The sequence below is a fragment of the Hyla sarda genome (genome assembly GCF_029499605.1).
Source record: "Hyla sarda isolate aHylSar1 chromosome 1 unlocalized genomic scaffold, aHylSar1.hap1 SUPER_1_unloc_21, whole genome shotgun sequence".
Taxonomy (NCBI): Eukaryota; Metazoa; Chordata; class Amphibia; order Anura; family Hylidae; genus Hyla; species Hyla sarda.
Genome location: NW_026607583.1, coordinates 25,326 through 46,205, shown reverse-complemented (window position 1 = coordinate 46,205; position 20,880 = coordinate 25,326). Strand labels below are relative to the sequence as shown.

Below are 20,880 nucleotides of genomic sequence, written 5' to 3'. Positions count from 1 at the left end.
CTCCATTACTGTATAATGTCCCAGCAGTGTCACCTCTCCAGTCATCACCAGACCCCTCCATTACTCTATAATGTCCCAGCAGTGTCACCTCTCCAGTTATCACCAGACCCCTCCATTACTGTATAATGTCCCCGCAGTGTCACCTCTCCAGTCATCACCAGACCCCTCCATTACTGTATAATGTCCCAGCAGTGTCACCTCTCCAGTCATCACCAGACCCCTCCATTCCTGTATAATGTCCCAGCAGTGTCACCTCTCCAGTCATCACCAGACCCCTCCATTACTGTATAATGTCCCAGCAGTGTCACCTCTCCAGTCATCACCAGACCCCTCCATTACTGTATAATGTCCCAGCAGTGTCACCTCTCCAGTCATCACCAGACCCCTCCATTACTGTATAATGTCCCAGCAGTGTCACCTCTCCAGTCATCACCAGACCCCTCCATTACTATATAATGTCCCAGCAGGGTCACCTCTCCAGTCATCACCAGACCTCTCCATTACTGTATAATGTCCCAGCAGGGTCACCTCTCCAGTCATCACCAGACCCCTCCATTACTGTATAATGTCCCAGCAGTGTCACCTCTCCAGTCATCACCAGACCCCTCCATTACTGTATAATGTCCCAGCAGTGTCACCTCTCCAGTCATCACCAGACCCCTCCATTACTGTATAATGTCCCAGCAGGGTCACCTCTCCAGTCATCACCAGACCCCTCCATTACTGTATAATGTCCCAGCAGGGTCACCTCTCCAGTCATCACCAGACCCCTCCATTACTGTATAATGTCCCAGCAGTGTCACCTCTCCAGTCATCACCAGACCCTCCATTACTGTATAATGTCCCAGCAGTGTCACCTCTCCAGTCATCACCAGACCCCTCCATTACTGTATAATGTCCCAGCAGTGTCACCTCTCCAGTCATCACCAGACCCCTCCATTACTGTATAATGTCCCAGCAGTGTCACCTCTCCAGTCATCACCAGACCCCTCCATTACTGTATAATGTCCCAGCAGGGTCACCTCTCCAGTCATCACCAGACCCCTCCATTACTGTATAATGTCCCAGCAGTGTCACCTCTCCAGTCATCACCAGACCCCTCCATTACTCTATAATGTCCCAGCAGTGTCACCTCTCCAGTTATCACCAGACCCCTCCATTACTGTATAATGTCCCCGCAGTGTCACCTCTCCAGTCATCACCAGACCCCTCCATTACTGTATAATGTCCCAGCAGTGTCACCTCTCCAGTCATCACCAGACCCCTCCATTCCTGTATAATGTCCCAGCAGTGTCACCTCTCCAGTCATCACCAGACCCCTCCATTACTGTATAATGTCCCAGCAGTGTCACCTCTCCAGTCATCACCAGACCCCTTCATTACTGTATAATGTCCCAGCATTCCCAGCAGTGTCACCTCTCCAGTCATCACCAGACCCCTCCATTACTGTATAATGTCCCAGCAGTGTCACCTCTCCAGTCATCACCAGACCCCTCCATTACTGTATAATATCCCAGCAGTGTCACCTCTCCAGTCATCACCAGACCCCTCCATTACTGTATAATGTCCCAGCAGTGTCACCTCTCCAGTCATCACCAGACCCCTCCATTACTGTATAATGTCCCAGCAGTGTCACCTCTCCAGTCATCACCAGACCCTCCATTACTGTATAATGTCCCAGCAGTGTCACCTCTCCAGTCATCACCAGACCCCTCCATTACTGTATAATGTCCCAGCAGTGTCACCTCTCCAGTCATCACCAGACCCCTCCATTACTGTATAATGTCCCAGCAGTGTCACCTCTCCAGTCATCACCAGACCCCTCCATTACTGTATAATGTCCCAGCAGGGTCACCTCTCCAGTCATCACCAGACCCCTCCATTACTGTATAATGTCCCAGCAGTGTCACCTCTCCAGTTATCACCAGACCCCTCCATTACTGTATAATGTCCCCGCAGTGTCACCTCTCCAGTCATCACCAGACCCCTCCATTACTGTATAATGTCCCAGCAGTGTCACCTCTCCAGTCATCACCAGACCCCTCCATTCCTGTATAATGTCCCAGCAGTGTCACCTCTCCAGTCATCACCAGACCCCTCCATTACTGTATAATGTCCCAGCAGTGTCACCTCTCCAGTCATCACCAGACCCCTCCATTACTGTATAATGTCCCAGCAGTGTCACCTCTCCAGTCATCACCAGACCCCTCCATTACTGTATAATGTCCCAGCAGTGTCACCTCTATAGTCATCACCAGACCCCTCCATTACTGTATAATGTCCCAGCAGTGTCACCTCTCCAGTCATCACCAGACCCCTCCATTACTGTATAATGTCCCAGCAGTGTCACCTCTCCAGTCATCACCAGACCCCTCCATTACTGTATAATGTCCCAGCAGTGTCACCTCTCCAGTCATCACCAGACCCCCCCATTACTGTATAATGTCCCAGCAGTGTCACCTCTCCAGTCATCACCAGACCCCTCCATTACTGTATAATGTCCCAGCAGGGTCACCTCTCCAGTCAGCAGCTCCATCATCTTGTTGATGAGTTCTAGGATCTTCTGTTCATCCATTTCCTCATGTATCAGGGAGTGAGGTGGGGGCCCCGGGATTGGGCTCAGGGTTCTTCCCCATCCTTCACACACAGGAGCCTGACAGCGCCCACTAGAGGACTTCTTCACTACTGTGTAATCCTGTGTATGGAGAGACACATTAATATCACTACATACATTCCCAGAATCCCTCACCTCTCCAGTCATATCCATCTGTTATTACATAGATAAGAATGAGGTCATGTGACATCACTCCCAGAATCCCTCACCTCTCCAGTCATATCATCTGTTATTACATAGATAAGAATGAGGTCATGTGACATCACTCCCAGAATCCCTCATCTCTCCAGTCATATCCATCTGTTATTACATAGATAAGAATGAGGTCATGTAACATCACTCCCAGAATCCCTCACCTCTCCAGTCATATCCATCTGTTATTACATAGATAAGAATGAGGTCATGTGACATCACTCCCAGAATCCCTCACCTCTCCAGTCATATCCATCTGTTATTACATAGATAAGAATGAGGTCATGTAACATCACTCCCAGAATCCCTCACCTCTCCAGTCATATCCATCTGTTATTACATAGATAAGAATAAGGTCATGTGACATCACTCCCAGAATCCCTCACCTCTCCAGTCATATCCATCTGTTATTATATAGATAAGAATGAGGTCATGTGACATCACTCCCAGAATCCCTCACCTCTCCAGTCATATCCATCTGTTATTACATAGATAAGAATGAGGTCATGTGACATCACTCCCAGAATCCCTCACCTCTCCAGTCATATCCATCTGTTATTACATAGATAAGAATGAGGTCATGTGACATCACTCCCAGAATCCCTCACCTCTCCAGTCATATCCATCTGTTATTACATAGATAAGAATGAGGTCATGTGACATCACTCCCAGAATCCCTCACCTCTCCAGTCATATCCATCTGTTATTACATAGATAAGAATGAGGTCATGTGACATCACTCCCAGAATCCCTCACCTCTCCAGTCATATCATCTGTTATTACATAGATAAGAATGAGGTCATGTGACATCACTCCCAGAATCCCTCACCTCTCCAGTAAGCCGGAAGAGTATCTGTAGGGTGAGGTTTATGATCCTGTCGGCCATCTTGTTCCTGTCTCTCTACATGGTTGATGGGTCATCCAGGAGAATTCTCTTATATAGAAGATATCAGCAGAGGATCCTGGATTGGAGAAACCTGAAGGGAAGAAGAGGAGACGATGATAAACCGCACCAGATTCTATGGAGAAATAAAATCCATTTCCTGGAGATAATCTGGGGAAACATCTGAGGAGACATTATAGTCACAATGATTTCGGATGAGTTCTCCTCTATGATGACGTCCTCGGAAATTACCAGAAAATCTTTCAGAATCTTTGGCGGCAAAGAATCAAATACAGAAGAACAAACACCGAGAACACGAAAAGAAAGACAAGAAGGTAAACGTAAAGAAAAGAGAAGGAAAAGGGAGGATAGAGGGTGAAGGGAAACAAGGGGGGGGGGAGGAGCATAAGGCGGGAATGGACGACCAATCACATGACCCAGCAATATAGCAGAGAACACGCTGGAGGACACAACAGGACGGCGACTCCACAGGATCCTGGAATCACATCCACGGGGGCCACGTCTGGTAGAATCTATCATGAGACTCATGGATGGCGACTAATCTATCACCTTGGACACCAGAGCCGGAGGAAATGGGAAGATTTATAGGATGTGGGAGATGAAGGGTTAATGTATCATTTTACTATATTTTATCTATAGATCAATGTCTGTCCCCTCCCCCAGAGAGAGAGAAGATGTCTGGGGGCGGAGTCACCTTTATAGGGGTTCATTGTGTCACATCACAGCCACACACCCTCGTGATGTCACAGCCACACCCCATTGTGATGTCACAGCCACACCCCCTCGTGATGTTACAGCCACACCTCCTCATGATATCACAGCCACATCCCCTCGTGATGTCACAGCCACACACCCTCGTGATGTCACAGCCACACACCCTCGTGATGTCACAGCCACACCCCTCGTGATGTCACAGCCACAACCCCTCATGATGTCACAGCCCCTCATGATGTCACAGCCACAACCCCTCATGATGTCACAGCCCCTCATGATGTCACAGCCACACCCCCTCGTGATGTCACAGCCACATCCTCTCGTGATGTCACAGCCACACCCCCTCCATTCATGTCTATGGGAGGGGGCGTGTCGGCAGAGCCTGGATCCACAGAGGAATCGGCCCAGTTCTCCATAAACCTCCTTCTACAAGATGGCGGCGGCCGGGGAGACATGTGGACACCGCGGGGAGAGAACCAGAAGGAGAAGAAGAACCTGACATATTAGAGGTAAAGACATAACAGGAATAGGGCCACAAGGACAGGAGGGCGGGGCTTCTAGCTGGGGGCCAACTGGGCGGAGATATAGGAAATAAGTAAATATGGCGGAAAAACACAAACAGCAGCAGAAACAAGACAATATATTAACCCTTCTCTCACCAGGAGCAAAGATAAAATAATATTAAAGTAAAAAACACAAAAATACATAAAAATAATCCCCAAAGGAGAAATCCCAGGATGAGGGGATCGGCCTCTATATAGGGGAGGGGGTGCGATTAACCCTTGTAAGGTTTTATTGTCAGTACAATGCATGGGTCATACCAGTGTGCGGGGGGGGGAGGAATATACCATCTGTGCTGCTGGGGGGACGTAAGGGAATCCTGACAGGGAGAGAACACACATACCTGTATCTGTAGAGGAGCCGTGTACTTACAGGACCTGCGATGATGTCACCGTCATGTGATCAGTCACATGGAGGAGGAGTCACATGATCAGGGGCTGTTGCTCTAGGCTCATCTGCTCAGTGTATGCAGGACTCTACTGTCACATGACCATTATCACAGGTCCTTCAATCACAATCTCTTCTATCCTGCACTGCTCAGCCCCGCCCACTCCTGTCACATGATCCTCCCCACAGGTCCTTCAGCCATAGTCACTTATTTACTGCTAATCTTTGCCTCAAAATGTTACTGGTCACATGATTGTGACATCATCACAGGTCCTACACCTCCTCCATGTAGCAGATACGGAGCAGGTCCTGGTGGGGCAGTCACTGCTGTTGTGTTGTTTGTGGAGATCTCTCAGAGCAGCAGCCCCTGATCATGTGACTCCTCCTCCATGTGACTGATCACATGACGGTGACATCATCGCAGGTCCTGTAAGCACACAGCTCCTCTACAGATACAGGTATGTGTGTGCGGTCACCATCAGATCAGGATTATTGGGGATACTATTAACCCATAAAGGACTAGTGCAGTGAAAAATAACATCCCCTATCCAAAGTATAGGGGATAAGATATAGATTGCGGGGGTCCAACTGCTGGGATCCCCTGCAATCTCCTGTATGGGGGCCCAGCAGTTTGCAGCAAGCGGGCGATCTGACCAGGTCTATGGAAGGAGGCGTGTTTGTATAGTGAAGGGCTGCAGGTCACCTCCCCGCCCATCCTGTCATCCGGTTAATTTCTTCTCTGGGTATTAGCCATTTCTTCCATACAGCAATCTAAGATGGCCGCCACTGTGGTCCCTGTGGCTGCTTCTACCTCCTTCTTTACAGCCGCACAGCCTGTACACGAGGCACAGTGGTAACATATGGTCTCTCCTCAGGATTCTCCCTCAGCCTTCTCTGCTCGGGCCCCTCTGTTCCTTCCCCTTTGTTACCACAAACAACGATGAAAAGGGTCCATAACGTGGGTACCTGGAGGGACAACATCCACGTCAGGATTCAAACTCCCGACATAGTGTCGTACCAACCCTGGAGACCAGATTGGCTTTCTGCCCCATTTCAGAACAATTATGTAACATTCCGGGACAATAATTCCCAGTGTGACGCGGATCCATTCACCTATGATCCCACCAAAGCTTTATGTGAATCCGAGTACAAAAAGCACAGAAATGTGTCATGTGACCGCGTCAGTAACTGAGGAGGACAATGTGGTAAACGCTGTTATAATACAGGACAGATGTCAGCGCCGTTTACCCAATATGACCGTTATATCCAATGATCAAGTCCTGATGAAAGTCATCGCCCGACCGTCTCCTGTAACTCCAGGATTATCATCGTGCTCTGTATCCTGGTGAGATAGAGGATATTGAGGGGGAAGTGGAGACGCCTTCCGAAACCAGGAGATTGTCATTAACCCTGACTTGGCATTTCTTCTAGATCATAAGCCCAGCTGTACGGCCCGAATGGTCATCCGTAATGATGATGTCACCGTGGTATGCTGCGCTCTACTTTTGAGGATTTCTGCAACAACTAATCAGTGCGCGATTTATCAGTAAAGGAAATCATCAACAGCGATTACCAATATTGATTTTAATCTAAAATGTCCATTAATCCCTTCTCATCCCCCATGTGATCACCGTCCAACAGAGAAAGTGAGGTCCTGTTCCTGGAGCTCGGAGAAGACAACGGGCCGGATCCTGTGTAGAATGCAGGAAATAGAAAGCGAAAGCTCCCAGGAAAAAATATAGTTAAAAAGCCAAAAAACCTAACCCCCCCCCCCCCAATAGACACGTCAGTAAGAACAAGACAGCATTGGATTCCTGTCTCCATATTCTACCCATCCCCCATGACTCCGCCCCAGACTATGATGGATCCCTGACTAGGTTTACAGCCTCCATGATTGTGACTATAATGTCTCCTCAGATGTTTCCCCAGATTATCTCCAGGAAATGGATTTTATTTCTCCATAGAATCTGGTGCGGTTTCTCATCGTCTCCTCTTCTTCCCTTCAGGTTTCTCCAATCCAGGATCCTCTGCTGATATCTTCTATATAAGAGAATTCTCCTGGATGACCCATCAACCATGGAGAGAGACAGGAACAAGATGGCCGACAGGATCATAAACCTCACCCTACAGATACTCTTCCGGCTTACTGGAGAGGTGAGGGATTCTGGGAGTGATGTCACATGACCTCATTCTTATCTATGTAATAAAAGATGGATATGACTGGAGAGGTGAGGGATTCTGGGAGTGATGTCACATGACCTCATTCTTATCTATGTAATAACAGATGGATATGACCAGAGAGGTTAGGGATTCTGGGAGTGATGTCACATGACCTCATTCTTATATGTGTAATTACAGATGGATATGACTGGAGAGGTGAGGGATTCTGGGAGTGATGTCACATGACCTCATTCTTATCTATGTAATAACAGATGGATATGACTGGAGAGGTGGGGGATTCTGGGAGTGATGTCACATGACCTCATTCTTATGTGTGTAATAACAGATGGATATGACTGGAGAGGTGAGGGATTCTGGTAGTGATGTCACATGACCTCATTCTTATCTATGTAATAACAGATGAATATGACTGGAGAGGTGAGGGATTCTGGGAGTGATGTCACATGACCTCATTCTTATCTATGCAATAACAGATGGATATGACCGTAGAGGTGAGGGATTCTGGGAGTGATGTCACATTACCTCATTCTTATCTATGTAATAACAGATGGATATGACTGGAGAGGTGGGGGATTCTGGGAGTGATGTCACATGACCTCATTCTTATGTGTGTAATAACAGATGGATATGACTGGAGAGGTGAGGGATTCTGGTAGTGATGTCACATGACCTCATTCTTATCTATGTAATAACAGATGAATATGACTGGAGAGGTGAGGGATTCTGGGAGTGATGTCACATGACCTCATTCTTATCTATGTAATAACAGATGGATATGACTGGAGAGGTGAGGGATTCTTGGAGTGATGTCACATGACCTCATTCTTATCTATGTAATAACAAATGGATATGACTGGAGAGGTGAGGGATTCTGGGAGTGATGTCACATGACCTCATTCTTGTCTATGGAATAACAGATGGATATGACTGGAGAGGTGAGGGATTCTGGGAGTGATGTCACATGACCTCATTCTTATCTATGGAATAACAGATGGATATGACTGGAGAGGTGAGGGATTCTGGGAATGTATGGGAATGTGATATTAATGTGTCTCTTCGTACACAGAATTACATAGTAGTGAAGAAGTCCTCTAGTGGGCGCTGTCGGGGAAGAACCCTGAGCCCAATCCCAGGGCCCCCACCTCACTCCCTGATACATGAGGAAATGGATGAACAGAAGATTCTAGAACTCATCAACAAGATGATGGAGCTGCTGACTGGAGAGGTGACCCTGCTGGGACATTATACAGTAATGGAGGGGTCTGGTGATGACTGGAGAGGTGACACTGCTGGGACATTATACAGTAATGGAGGGGTCTGGTGATGACTGGAGAGGTGACACTGCTGGGACATTATACAGTAATGGAGGGGTCTGGTGATGACTGGAGAGGTGACACTGCTGAGACATTATACAGTAATGGAGGGGTCTGGTGATGACTGGAGAGGTGACACTGCTGGGACATTATACAGTAATGGAGGGGTCTGGCGATGACTGGAGAGGTGACACTGCTGGGACATTATACAGTAATGGAGGGGTCTGGCGATGACTGGAGAGGTGACACTGCTGGGACATTATACAGTAATGGAGGGGTCTGGTGATGACTGGAGAGGTGACACTGCTGGGACATTATACAGTAATGGAGGGGTCTGGTGATGACTGGAGAGGTGACACTGCTGGGACATTATACAGTAATGGAGGGGTCTGGTGATGACTGGAGAGGTGACACTGCTGGGACATTGTACAGTAATGGAGGGGTCTGGTGATGACTGGAGAGGTGACACTGCTGGGACATTATACAGTAATGGAGGGGTCTGGTGATGACTGGAGAGGTGACACTGCTGGGACATTGTACAGTAATGGAGGGGTCTGGTGATGATTAGAGAGGTGACACTGCTGGGAATGCTGGGACATTATACAGTAACACCACTGGAGGGTCGGGGTGATGACTGTATCATTATGTGTCAGGTTCCTATAAGGTGTCAGGACGTGGCGGTCTATTTCTCCATGGAGGAGTGGGAGTATGTAGAAGGACACAAGGATCAGTACAAGGATCAGGTCATGATGGAGGATCAGCAGCCCCTCACATCACCAGGTAATAGACATGACTATATACACACGTCCTCTCATTATTTGTATGTAAAGAATGAATTCAGTCTCTGTATGTGTTCCCTACAGTCAGATCCAGTAAGAGAACAGCACCAGAGAGGTGTCCCCGTCCTCTTCTTCCACAGGATGATCAGGTAGATGGAGATATTCCCTATGATCTGTAGAAGGGCTGTGAAGCTCTTGTGGTCAGTCCCCTCACCCTCCATGACTCCTCATCTCCTGCTCATCTATAACATCCCACGTGACTTCTCCTACTGTCTGATGACTTTTACTATATTTCTTCCACATGTTATGATTTAGGCAGAAGATCCGAACAATATTAATGCTCCAGAGACACATGTGAGCGGTGATGAGCAGTATAAGGAGGACATTCCTACAGGGAAAGAGATCATCTATATTAATGCTACAGACATAAGGGAAGAAGAAAAGACAGATTTGAGTGGTGATGAGCAGTATAAGGCGAACATTCAAACAGAGAAAGATCTAATCTATTTTAATGCTACAGACATAAAGGAAGAAGAAGAGACAAATGTGAGCAGTGATGAGCAGTATAAGGAAGACATTCCTACAGGGATAGATCTGATCTATATTAATACTACAGACATAAAAGAAGATACAGATGTGAGCGGTGATGAGCAGTATATGGAGGACATTCCTACAGGTAACCGCCTAGGTGAGTAGTAACCACTTAATGCAGAGAGCAGTAACAGATTCTGCTCAGTTACCGGTTGTAATAACTTTTTTATGGACTCCGATGGAAAAAAATGTTTAATCAACTGGTGCTAAAAGTTATTCAAAATCATCTTTAGCCTTCCAGTACTTATCAGCTGCTGTATGCTGCAGAGAAAGTTGTGTAGTTCTTTTCAGTCTGACCACAGTGCTCTCTGCTGACAACTCTGTCCGTGTCAGGAACTGTCCAGAGCAAGAGAGGTTAAAAACAAAAAAATAAACAAATGTTTATCTCTAGGACAGGCTAGGTGGGCTCTCTTCTTCTTCTCCCCATTTTATTATGTTGTCTCCTTTCTCTTTGGCACTAAGAACACTAAGGCCGGGTTCAAATGGCTGAAAAAGTGCAGAAAAAACTCCCAGAAAACACGGGCGACATTCCGCAGATTAGAATGCTCCGATAGCCGATAGGACCGCTCAGAAATGCGGCGTCTCATAAACTGTAATGTATTTCCGAGCTGAATCTGCAGAAAGAATACACAAGTCTATCTGGACAAGTCTAATCTGGACATTCCATCGTGTGCACAGTGCAGCAGAATCTTATTGAAGTTGCCTCGACAGCACTTATACTAAAATCCAAGGATCGCTCTAGAGGTCCATGTAACAGAAGCTCCAGACTGACTGTAAGGCAATTAGTGACACCCTCCTTGAAGATCCGGGAGAGGGTATGGTTGTCCACCCACTACTTGATTCCCTGCACTTCTACCCAAAAAAATGGCTCCCCTGTATATTGGGCCCTACCACGTACTTTGACAGGTTAACCCGGTTTCCTATGGACTTAACCTCGTGCCCTCCATGCGGACTTCCAAGGTCTTCCACATTTTATTCTTAACCACTAAAGGACTCAGGGCGTACCTGTACGTCCTGAGTCCCATTACCGGGGTCTAAACCGTTCTCCTGAGCATTGAACGCTTCAAACCCCATGGGTCCCGACTGCTATCAGCAGCCAGGACCCAAGGTTAATGCCGGGCACGGCCAATCGTGCCGATGCCCGGCATCAACACTTTAGACGCCACGATCAAAGTTGATCACAGCGTCTAAAACGAAACCAAAAGTTCCGCTGCAGCTCAGCTGAGCTGATCTGGACTATTGCGACAAAATTGTGATGTCCCGATCAGCTTACTGGACGGCGGGAGGGTCCTCACATACCTCCTCGTCGTCCGATTGGTGATCTACTGCTTCATGCCTGCTTAGCAGGTTGGAGCAGCAGAGCACTGATAACACTGATTAATGCTATGGCATAGCATTGATCAGTGTATGCAATCAAAAGATTGCATGTTGTAGCTCCCTGTGAGGGCTAAAAAAAAGTTCATATACCATAAAAATATTAACAAAAAGCCATCAAAAAGTCCCATCAAAACAAAAATGGTACCGATAAAAACTACAGACCACGGCGCAAAAACCGCCCCGTACACGGAAAAATAAAAGTTATAGGGGTCAAAAGATGACAATTTTACATGGTGCATGTAGTTATAATTTTTTTAAAGTAGTAAAATAAATAAAACCTACATAAATTGTGTATCCATGTAACTGTATGGACCTACAGAATAAAGATATAAAGATATGTTGTCCATATGTTGTCATTTTTACCGAAAATTGCAATGCGTAGAAACGGAAGCCCTAAAAATTAGCAAAATTGCGTTTTTTGTATTTCACCCCACAAATAATTATTTTTTTTTGTTTTGCAGCCAATTATGTTTTAAAATAAGTAATGTCATTACAAACTACAATTGTTGATGCAAAAAACAAGCCCTTATATGGGTCTATAGGGGGGAAATTAAACTTGTTATGATTTTTATCTTCTAAAAATCATAACACGTAATTTCCCCCCTATAAACCCATATAAGGGCTTGTTTTTTGCATCAACAATTGTACTTTGTAATGACATTACTAATTTTAAATCAATAACAATAAGGAAGAAAATTTAAATAGCAAAAATGAATTTTTTTTTAGTCCTTTAAAGGGTTAAAGTTGTTGTTCTCTACACCTCACTACCTCCTTGACGGGGTGGGATTATGAGGTCTGCAGTATCCTTGACTCCCATATGTCCAGGGGCGGCCTCCAGTATCTAATCCACTGGAAAGGCTATGGACCAGAGGAATGGTCCTGGGTTCCAGCTATAGATGTACGTGCTCCTGCCTTTCATGCTTAATCCCTTCACAAATATGTTGCTCCCGTATGTGGAGGGTTTGTTTACAGGTGGGTACTGTGAGGGCTCTTGCCTTTGCTCCACTGCTGGTTTCTCAAACAGCAAAACCTCAGCTGATATTAATGAGCAGCTACTTATTCCCCTGGCTACCTTTCAGTCAGCCCCTTCCCTGCTGGGTCCTGGCTATTTAACGGCAACAGTTCAAAGACCACCCAGTTTGATTTTGTTGTACTTCTGGAAAAAATCATAACTACATGCAGGAAAATTTATACGTTTAAAATTGTCATCTTCTGACCCCTATTACATTTTTATTTTTCCGCGTACAGGCGGTATGATGGCTTATCTTTTGCGTCGTGATCTGAAGTTTTTAGCGGTACCATTTGTATTGATTGGACTTTTTGTTCGCTTTTTATAAATTTCTTCATGATATAAAAAGTGAACAAAAATACGCTATTTTTGACTTTAGAATTTTCTTGCGCTTACGCCATTGACCGTGCGGTTTAATTAATGATATATTTTTATAATTTGGATGTTTCCGCACATGGCGATATCACATATGTTTGTTTTTATTTACACTTTTTTTTATGGGAAAAGGGGCGATTCAAATTTTTATTATGGAAGGGGTTAAATGACCTTTATTTACTTTTTTTTCCCACTTTTTTTTGCAATGTTATAGCTCCCATAGGAGACTATAACACTGCACACACTGATCTCTTATACTGATCATTGTTATCCCATAGGAGACTATAACACTGCACACACTGATCTGTTATACTGATCATTGTTATCCCATAGGAGACTATAAGACTGCACACACTGATCTTTTACATTGATCATTGTTATCCCATAGGAGACTATAAGACTGCACACACTGATCTTTTACATTGATCTTTGTTATCCCATAGGATAACATTGATCAATGATTCTGCTGCTTGACTGCTCATGCCCGGATCTCAGGCACTGAGCATTCATTCAGCGATCGGACACCAGGAGGCAGGTAGGGGGACCCTCCTCGTGTCCTACAGCTGTTCGGGATGCCGCGATTTCACTACGGCGGTCCCGAACAGCTCACTGAGCTAGCCGGTGGTAGTTTAGTTTCACTTCAGATGTGGCAATCAACTTTGAACGCCTCGTCTAAAGGGTTAATAGTGCGTGGCACCGCGATCAGTGCCGTGCGCTATTAGTTACTGGTCCCGGCAGTGGCCCCGCATTATAGAAAGGGAGCGGACTCAGGGCATACAGGTACTCCCTTGGTACTTAACAGGTTAATGATGTAGCCAGTTATAATTTTTGCATCTTTAATTTTTTCCTCCCCCGTTAATAGACACAGACATGTATTTTGCCGGATCCACTGTACGTGATAATGAAATCCTTCATTCCTTCATTTCCATAAAATATTCTATAAAACTGGAAAAAATGATTATTTGTGAGGTGAAACTGAAAAGAAAATGCACTTTTGCTAATTTGATTCTTAGGTCAGTACGATTTAAACGATTCCCAATTTACATATTTTTTTATGACTAGTTTAAAAAAATGTTTTATTCTTTTTAAAATATATATATATTCTTAAATATGCCCTGAGCTTACTCCTTTAACTTTTTTGTTAGTTAAAGGGGTTCTCCGGTGCTTAGACATCTTATACCCTATCCAAAGGGTGCCTGATCGCCGTCGCTGGGGACCCCCGTGATCTTGCACGCCGCACCCCAGTTAAAATCAGTCCCCGGAGCGTGTTCTCTATCACGCCCCCTCCCATAGGCTTGCATTGAGGGGCGGAGCGTGATGTCACACGGGCGGAGGCGTTACGTCACATGCCGTCGGCCCTGTGGTCTCCAGTAATCAGACCCGGAGCGAACACGCTCCGGGGACTGATTTTAACTGGGTTGTGGCGTGCAAGATCACAGGGGTCCCCAGCGACGGGACCCCCGCGATCAGGCATCTTATCCCCTATCGTTTGGATAGGGTATAAGAAGTCTAAGCACCGGAGAACCCCTTTAATTACTGTAACTGGGTCATGTGATGATAAGTCTGACCCACAGAAAATCAGAGTTTAATGTGTCAGGGTAAGTGGTCAGTCCTAGGTCAGCTGACTCCCTATGAACTACAGGATGACATCATCACATATCAGATTATCCTGGAAGCTCCCAGAAACCTCCTCTCCCAGCTCTATCTGTATACTGCTGCTTTCTCTATGGGATCAAGATATATTGTAGTTATACACCTGCCCTCTAGTTATATCTGTATACTGCTGCTGCTATCTCTAAGGGATCAGTATATATCATAGTTATACACCTCCCCTCCAGCTCTATCTATATACTGTTATCATCTCTATAGGATCAGTATATATAGTAGTTGGCTCCTCTCTTTAACCCTTTCCTCTTCTGTCTTTCTCCTTTCTTCCTTTTCTGGTGGGTAGTGTGGGGGGTCCCTCTGCCCAAGGGTGGGAATTCTTTCCAGCTCAGTTTTGGGTCCTTCCCTATCCGTGGTGGCTCAGGAGGCTTTACCTGCTCAAGTTTAAAGTGTTTGTGGTATGGGGGTGTGATATAGGGCAGATGGAACTATCCTAGGGGCAGATGGCATTAACCCCTTGTATGGTTTATCCTCAATACCACCCGAAGGTATGTCGCTGGATCCTGGGCGAGGCACGGGGGGAAATAAGGAATCTGACGCCAAGATACGGACAACAGTAGCTTTACTGAGGTTAGACAGGTGGAAAAGTCTATACAGTTCAGCCAGGGCCAGAGGAGGTGACCAGGGATTTCAGAGACCTTAAGGGCTTGCTGGGACTTGTAGTAGCTGTGGACATTTTAGTGCAGGCCACTTTGACTAGACAAATGATGACTGTGACAGACTTGACTGGTGACTGACAATACTGTGACTGTGGTTACTTGTAGGTTTGTATCTTGTGGCTGCAGACTGGACTTGAGGCTCCTATGACTCTGAACACCCTCCTAGGCTCCACTTCACTGGACCTCAGCTTAGCAGGAAGAGAGAGAGAGGGAGCTAGCTCCTCCCAGGGCTTTTATAGGGGAGGTCCCATTGGTCACATGGTCACTGATACCTCCTGGGTAACAATCAAATGATAACTCACATGTTAAAGGGGTATTCAAGGAAAAAAACTTTTTTTTATATATATATATCAACTGGCTCCAGAAAGTTAAACAGATTTGTAAATTACTTCTATTAAAAAATCTTAATCCTTTCAGTACTTATGAGCTTCTGAAGTTAAGGTTGTTCTTTTCTGTCTAAGTGCTCTCTGATGACACGTGTCTCGGGAAACGCCCAGTTAAGAAGAGGTTTGCTATGGGGATTTGCTTCTAAACTGGGCGGTTCCCGAGACAAGTGTCATTAGAGAGCTCTTAGACAGAAAAGAACAACCTTAACTTCAGAAGCTCATTAGTACTGAAAGGATTAAGATTTTTTAATAGATTTTTTTTTTTCCTCTTTTCTTCTTCTTTACATATTATATTTATAGTGAGGTATACTGGTTGCTTCCTTTAACTAAGGAAGACTTGTATTATAATAGCATTTTTATGTTTGTTTCTCTGTGTTTGTATACATAATATAAAACTACTAAAAAAATAATAAAAAAAAAAGATTTATTAATAGAAGTAATTTATAAATCTGTTTAACTTTCTGGAGCCAGTTGATATATATATATATATATATATATATAAGTTTTTTCCTGGATAACCCCTTTTAACCTTTCCTAAAGTGACAATGCTTTCTTCACACATTACACAGTATAATACATGGTAAACATATGTTCATTGGGGGGGGGGGGGAGGGGGGCAGGTGCAAGGGGGGGCCCAGGGGACACTGAGGGAAGGTTGCCCGACAGGACAGCAAGGGTACTTGGTAATAACTCCCATACTGCGCCACCACATGTTACTCCGCCCACAGACACCTTATCCCCTACCCAAAGGATAGGAGATAAGATGTCTGATCACGGGGGTCCTGCAGCTGTGATCTCCGTGCAACACCCGGTATTCTAAACAGTATGTTAACAGTGCCGAGTTTGGGCGGCCGGGATGTGATGTTATGTCACGCCCCCTCCATTCATGTCTATGGGAGGGGGCGTGGCATGATGTCACATCTCCGGCCGCCCAAACCAAGCATTCTGAAAAAAACTTTAGGGAATGTCGGGTGCTGCAGGGAGATCGTGGCGGTCCCCAGTGGTAGGACCCCCACAATCAGACATCTTATCCCCTATCCTTTGTATCCTGTGGGCGGAGCACACCTTTAAAGTTCCCGGTAGAGGGATGCACTGGGATTGAGATCACGCGGGACCCAACTCCAAATACGCAGACGGTCAGGAGGCTGCTGCGGGCGGGCAGTCAGGCACTATGGCTGCGGGTCTCACACTCAGAGTGCCCCTCCCAATAGTCTCCTCCCCCTGCCACCGGCTAAGGTGTCATTTTTACTGAAAAGTGCTCTGCATAGAAATGGAAAGTTTACATGGGGAGTATGTGCAGAGCATTGCACCCTAGTGTCTGTACATTCCTATGTTAGCGGGCAGGATTGGACAAACATTTTAGCGGGAGTGGAGCAAACACCCTACAGGCATGGGTAAATTGGTCAAAAAAATAATTGGGAGCGGGCGGGAGTGGGATTGAACAACCAGTTCTGCGCAGGCTGTAGTTCCCGGTTTAGGTTGTATTGTGTCTGTAGTCACTGACTGTGTTATGCAGCTGTCCTCACTCTGTATACATCATGCTGTGCTGAATGGGATTTTGTCATAGACTTCCATGGTCTGTACTTACACTGTACGTCTCTTTACTCACTTTTTAGTAAATTAAGTTTAAATTAAAAAAATGGAGTAAAAGATAACGCTATGTTATACATACCGATCGTACCAACCTGATCTATGAGGAGAACAAGTCAATTTTACTGCACATAACATGATTGCTAGGACTCTGTCACTGCCGGGACTCTGCTATTGATACAGCCTGTCTATGGTCGGCTCTAATGGATCAATGCAGTAAATACTGTACTGATCTGTATGAGCAATCCAATGACTGCTCATACAAGTCCTACAGAGGGACCAAAAAGTGTATAGAAAAAAAAATCTAAAGATGTTTTTAAAAATGTACATTTTTCAAAATACGTTTTTTTGGTTTTTTTGTAATTGTTTTTAAAAAGTAGTAAAGTGTAACAAAAACTATGCAAATTAGATATCGCTGTGATTGAATGGACTTATATTTTAATGCACAGTAAATGAAGGGTGTTAATACAGTGGAAGATCGTTCCCACTAAAAAACTGCTCTCAAACCCAGTGTAGATGGGAAAAATAAAAGAGTTATGGCTATGAGGAGAGGAGGAAAAAATGGAAACACAAAAGCTTAAGGATTGTTAAGGGGTTAATAAGGGTTGTCCTTAAGGGTTGTTAAGGGGTTAATACTAATAATAAAATCTGTGTTATTCTCTGCAGATTCTTGTACCAGGAGATCAGAGGAGAATCTTCTATCTTCAGATTATAAAGCAGATGATGATATCACACAAGATACATATGAAGAACATTCCATTATCCCAGATACACCCTCAGCCCTTCACAGCCAAGATCTGTCATCTCATCCTTATATACAGGTCCTGTCTTCTCAGTCATCACAGGAGGTTCAGCAAAATAAAAGTCATAGAAGGGTTGTTGGACATCAGCAAGCTCATACAGTATATAAACCATATTCATGTTCAGAATGTTGGAAATGTTATACTTCTAAATTTGATCTTGTTGTACATCAAAGAACTCACACAGGAGATAAGCCATTTTCATGCTCAGAATGTGCAAAATGTTTTACTTCTAATTCAGGTCTTGTTCAACATCAAAGAACTCACACAGGAGAGAAGCCGTTTTCATGTTCAGAATGTGGGAAATGTTTTACTTTTAAATCAAGTCTTGTTAGACATCAAATAACTCACACAGGAGAGAAGCCATTTTCATGTTCAGAATGTGGGAAATGTTTTACTCACAAATCAACTCTTTATAAACATCAAATAACTCACACAGGAGAGAAGCCATTTTCATGTACAGAATGTGGTAAATGTTATACTGAGAAAGCAAATCCTGTTTATCATCAAAGAACTCACACAGGGGAGAAGCCATTCTCATGTGCAGAGTGTGGAAAATGTTTTGCTAAGAAATCAATTCTTGGTGAACATAAACGAACTCACACAGGGGAGAAGCCATTTCCATGTGCAGAATGTGGGAAATATTTTACTCAGCAATCAAGTCTTGTTAATCATAAAAGAACTCACACAGGAGAGAAGCCAATTCAGAGCAATAAATGATGCAGATAACACATCTATATATTATCCATGTACATAGGATATCTGACATTTATACATATATCATATACTGCATCTCCAAACTTGTTACCAATTGTTAATAAAAGTTTTCTTTCTTATATTATTTATTATTCTTATATTCATCTCCGCACACTGGACTTATTATAAATGTAATATTGTCCCTGAGGTTGTATATAGGGAATGTAACGCGTCAGTGTTGTCCCCGCCCCCTTCTCATTATGATTATAGAGACTTTAATTCAAGGCATCAGACAGGATCCGCGCGTCTCCCTTGAAGATCGTCTCTTCTGAACATAAGACGCTGCAGATACTTTTATTTATCACAAACCCTAGACCAGCGTTTCCCGTCTTGACGTCTATTTTCGGTCTCAGATCATAAAATCCATTTTTTTATATGAGAAGTCGTCAATATGTCAGCGTCCCCCGGGTTCAGTAAACATCGGTGTAATTCTTTTCCTTTTCTTTGTCCTCCCCGGGGTATAAAATACCTAGAGATCTGATCACATCTGGTACAAGATCTCTTTACTTCACACTTTGCGCCATTATTACACGGATTGAAGACCCAGTTACACGCTCGTAAATTCCCATATATGTCGTGGATTGGAAGGAAAAAGGTTCTTAAATCTTATATTTACCAATAATATTTTATATTTTTACAGTCCGTCCCTATCATAGTACGGAATTGTTATTTTTCTTCTATCCGATGGTTATTTAGTAATTTTGTTATGATTCAGAAGAGACCACGTGTCCCGTATAGACGCTCACCCTGAAGACATTAGACGGCGGTTTTGTGTTTCCGGATTTACACACTTATTATAAAGCTTTTCCTTCGTCTGGATTATTAGAGCTCGTTCGCTCTTCTTTTTCTCATCCTCCCCTTTATATTCCTCCTCATGTGGATATGGAATTCTCCTCAGTCCCTCCTTCTATAAGGCCCATTTTGTGGCCCCCGCACTCCTCCTTGGCCTCTCTAGTTCTTTCCTCTTTTATATATAACTTTGTCGGTATTACGAGACTGCTCTACGACTGATTCTGATTTCCCTTCTCCCCTAACCCCACTTTCTTTACTCCCTATGATTATTACTAAACACATTTTCCCTCTTCCCCTTTGTGGGAACGTTTACATTCTTTTACGTTACGAGATTTATATTTTTCTACTAAGACTTTGGCCATAGAGGAATCTCAGGCTTTCTGGGGTTTTATAAGTAAATTTATCTTTACTCTCCAATGTTTTAAGCGTTATACTAACATACGTCCCTGAAATTGGTTAGAGAGATTGTATTTTTCCCTAAATAATAATAATATCTAAGCTTTATTCTTATCTGATTTCTTCTGCTCCTAATAGTAACCAAAATGCGTCTTATACAAGAAGAGGAGCTGAATATCCAACTCTCTGAAGAACAGAGCAGATTTATCTCTAGCGCTCATGTGGCTTCTCCCCCTGTATTCGTATACAGGAGAGTTCATATAAGTTATATTGTCGGGGTATGGGACTCCTCTCCTTTTTTCTTTTTTTAAAAGTATTTATAAAATTTTGCAAAAAAAAAAAAAAAGAGAGAGTGCAACATACAACCAGAGTCTCTGTAGGTCCATAAGAAAACTCCATCTTAATGACAAGGATACGACAACGGAGTGGCAATCAAACACATAGGGAAGGAGCATCTCCGGCACCGTCCAGAGAGATCCCACACCAACACACCAGCATACATTCACACTACAACACATCCCAGTGATGCCGACCAGCCCCCCCCCCCCCTCCAAAAAACCAACCTCCTAGCGGAGGAAAATTACTGAGACATTCCGGATGGAAGGTCAGCCGACACATCCAGTAAAAGCCAAGGAGTCCACACCTTATCAAACTTCCTCGGGCACCTAGGGGATAAGAGGAGCCAGAATGATACCAGTAGAGTGAGTTAGTGAGAGTTTCATACAAACCCATAAGAGCTCTAGCCAAGGCAGTCGCCGAGTTCGACAGATCCAGGTCAATCCATTACGCTGAATAGACCAACCGAGAGGCAAGAAAATAGTTATAGACATCGGGAGCAG

General features: G+C 44.5%; 2 protein-coding genes across 2 annotated transcripts in view; one reads left to right on the top strand and one right to left on the bottom strand.

Moving 5' to 3' along the window:
• The window catches only part of LOC130298114 (uncharacterized), a 99,115-nt gene extending 96,492 nt beyond the window's left edge, over positions 1-2,623 (bottom strand). Inside the window, 1 exon segment of the mRNA XM_056551009.1 lies at positions 2,516-2,623. Within this exon segment, the coding sequence (XP_056406984.1) occupies positions 2,516-2,575 (60 nt within the window). The 5' untranslated portion in view covers positions 2,576-2,623.
• Positions 2,624-5,370: 2,747 nt separating this feature from the next.
• On the top strand, positions 5,371-18,903 carry LOC130298106 (oocyte zinc finger protein XlCOF8.4-like). Its single transcript, XM_056550996.1, has 7 exons — positions 5,371-5,830; positions 7,379-7,526; positions 8,620-8,778; positions 9,520-9,646; positions 9,730-9,794; positions 9,961-10,333; positions 17,964-18,903. The coding sequence occupies exons 2-7, from the start codon at positions 7,449-7,451 to the stop codon at positions 18,815-18,817; spliced, it is 1,656 nt and encodes a 551-aa protein (XP_056406971.1). The 5' UTR covers positions 5,371-5,830; positions 7,379-7,448; the 3' UTR covers positions 18,818-18,903.
• The last annotated feature ends 1,977 nt before the right edge of the window (positions 18,904-20,880 follow it).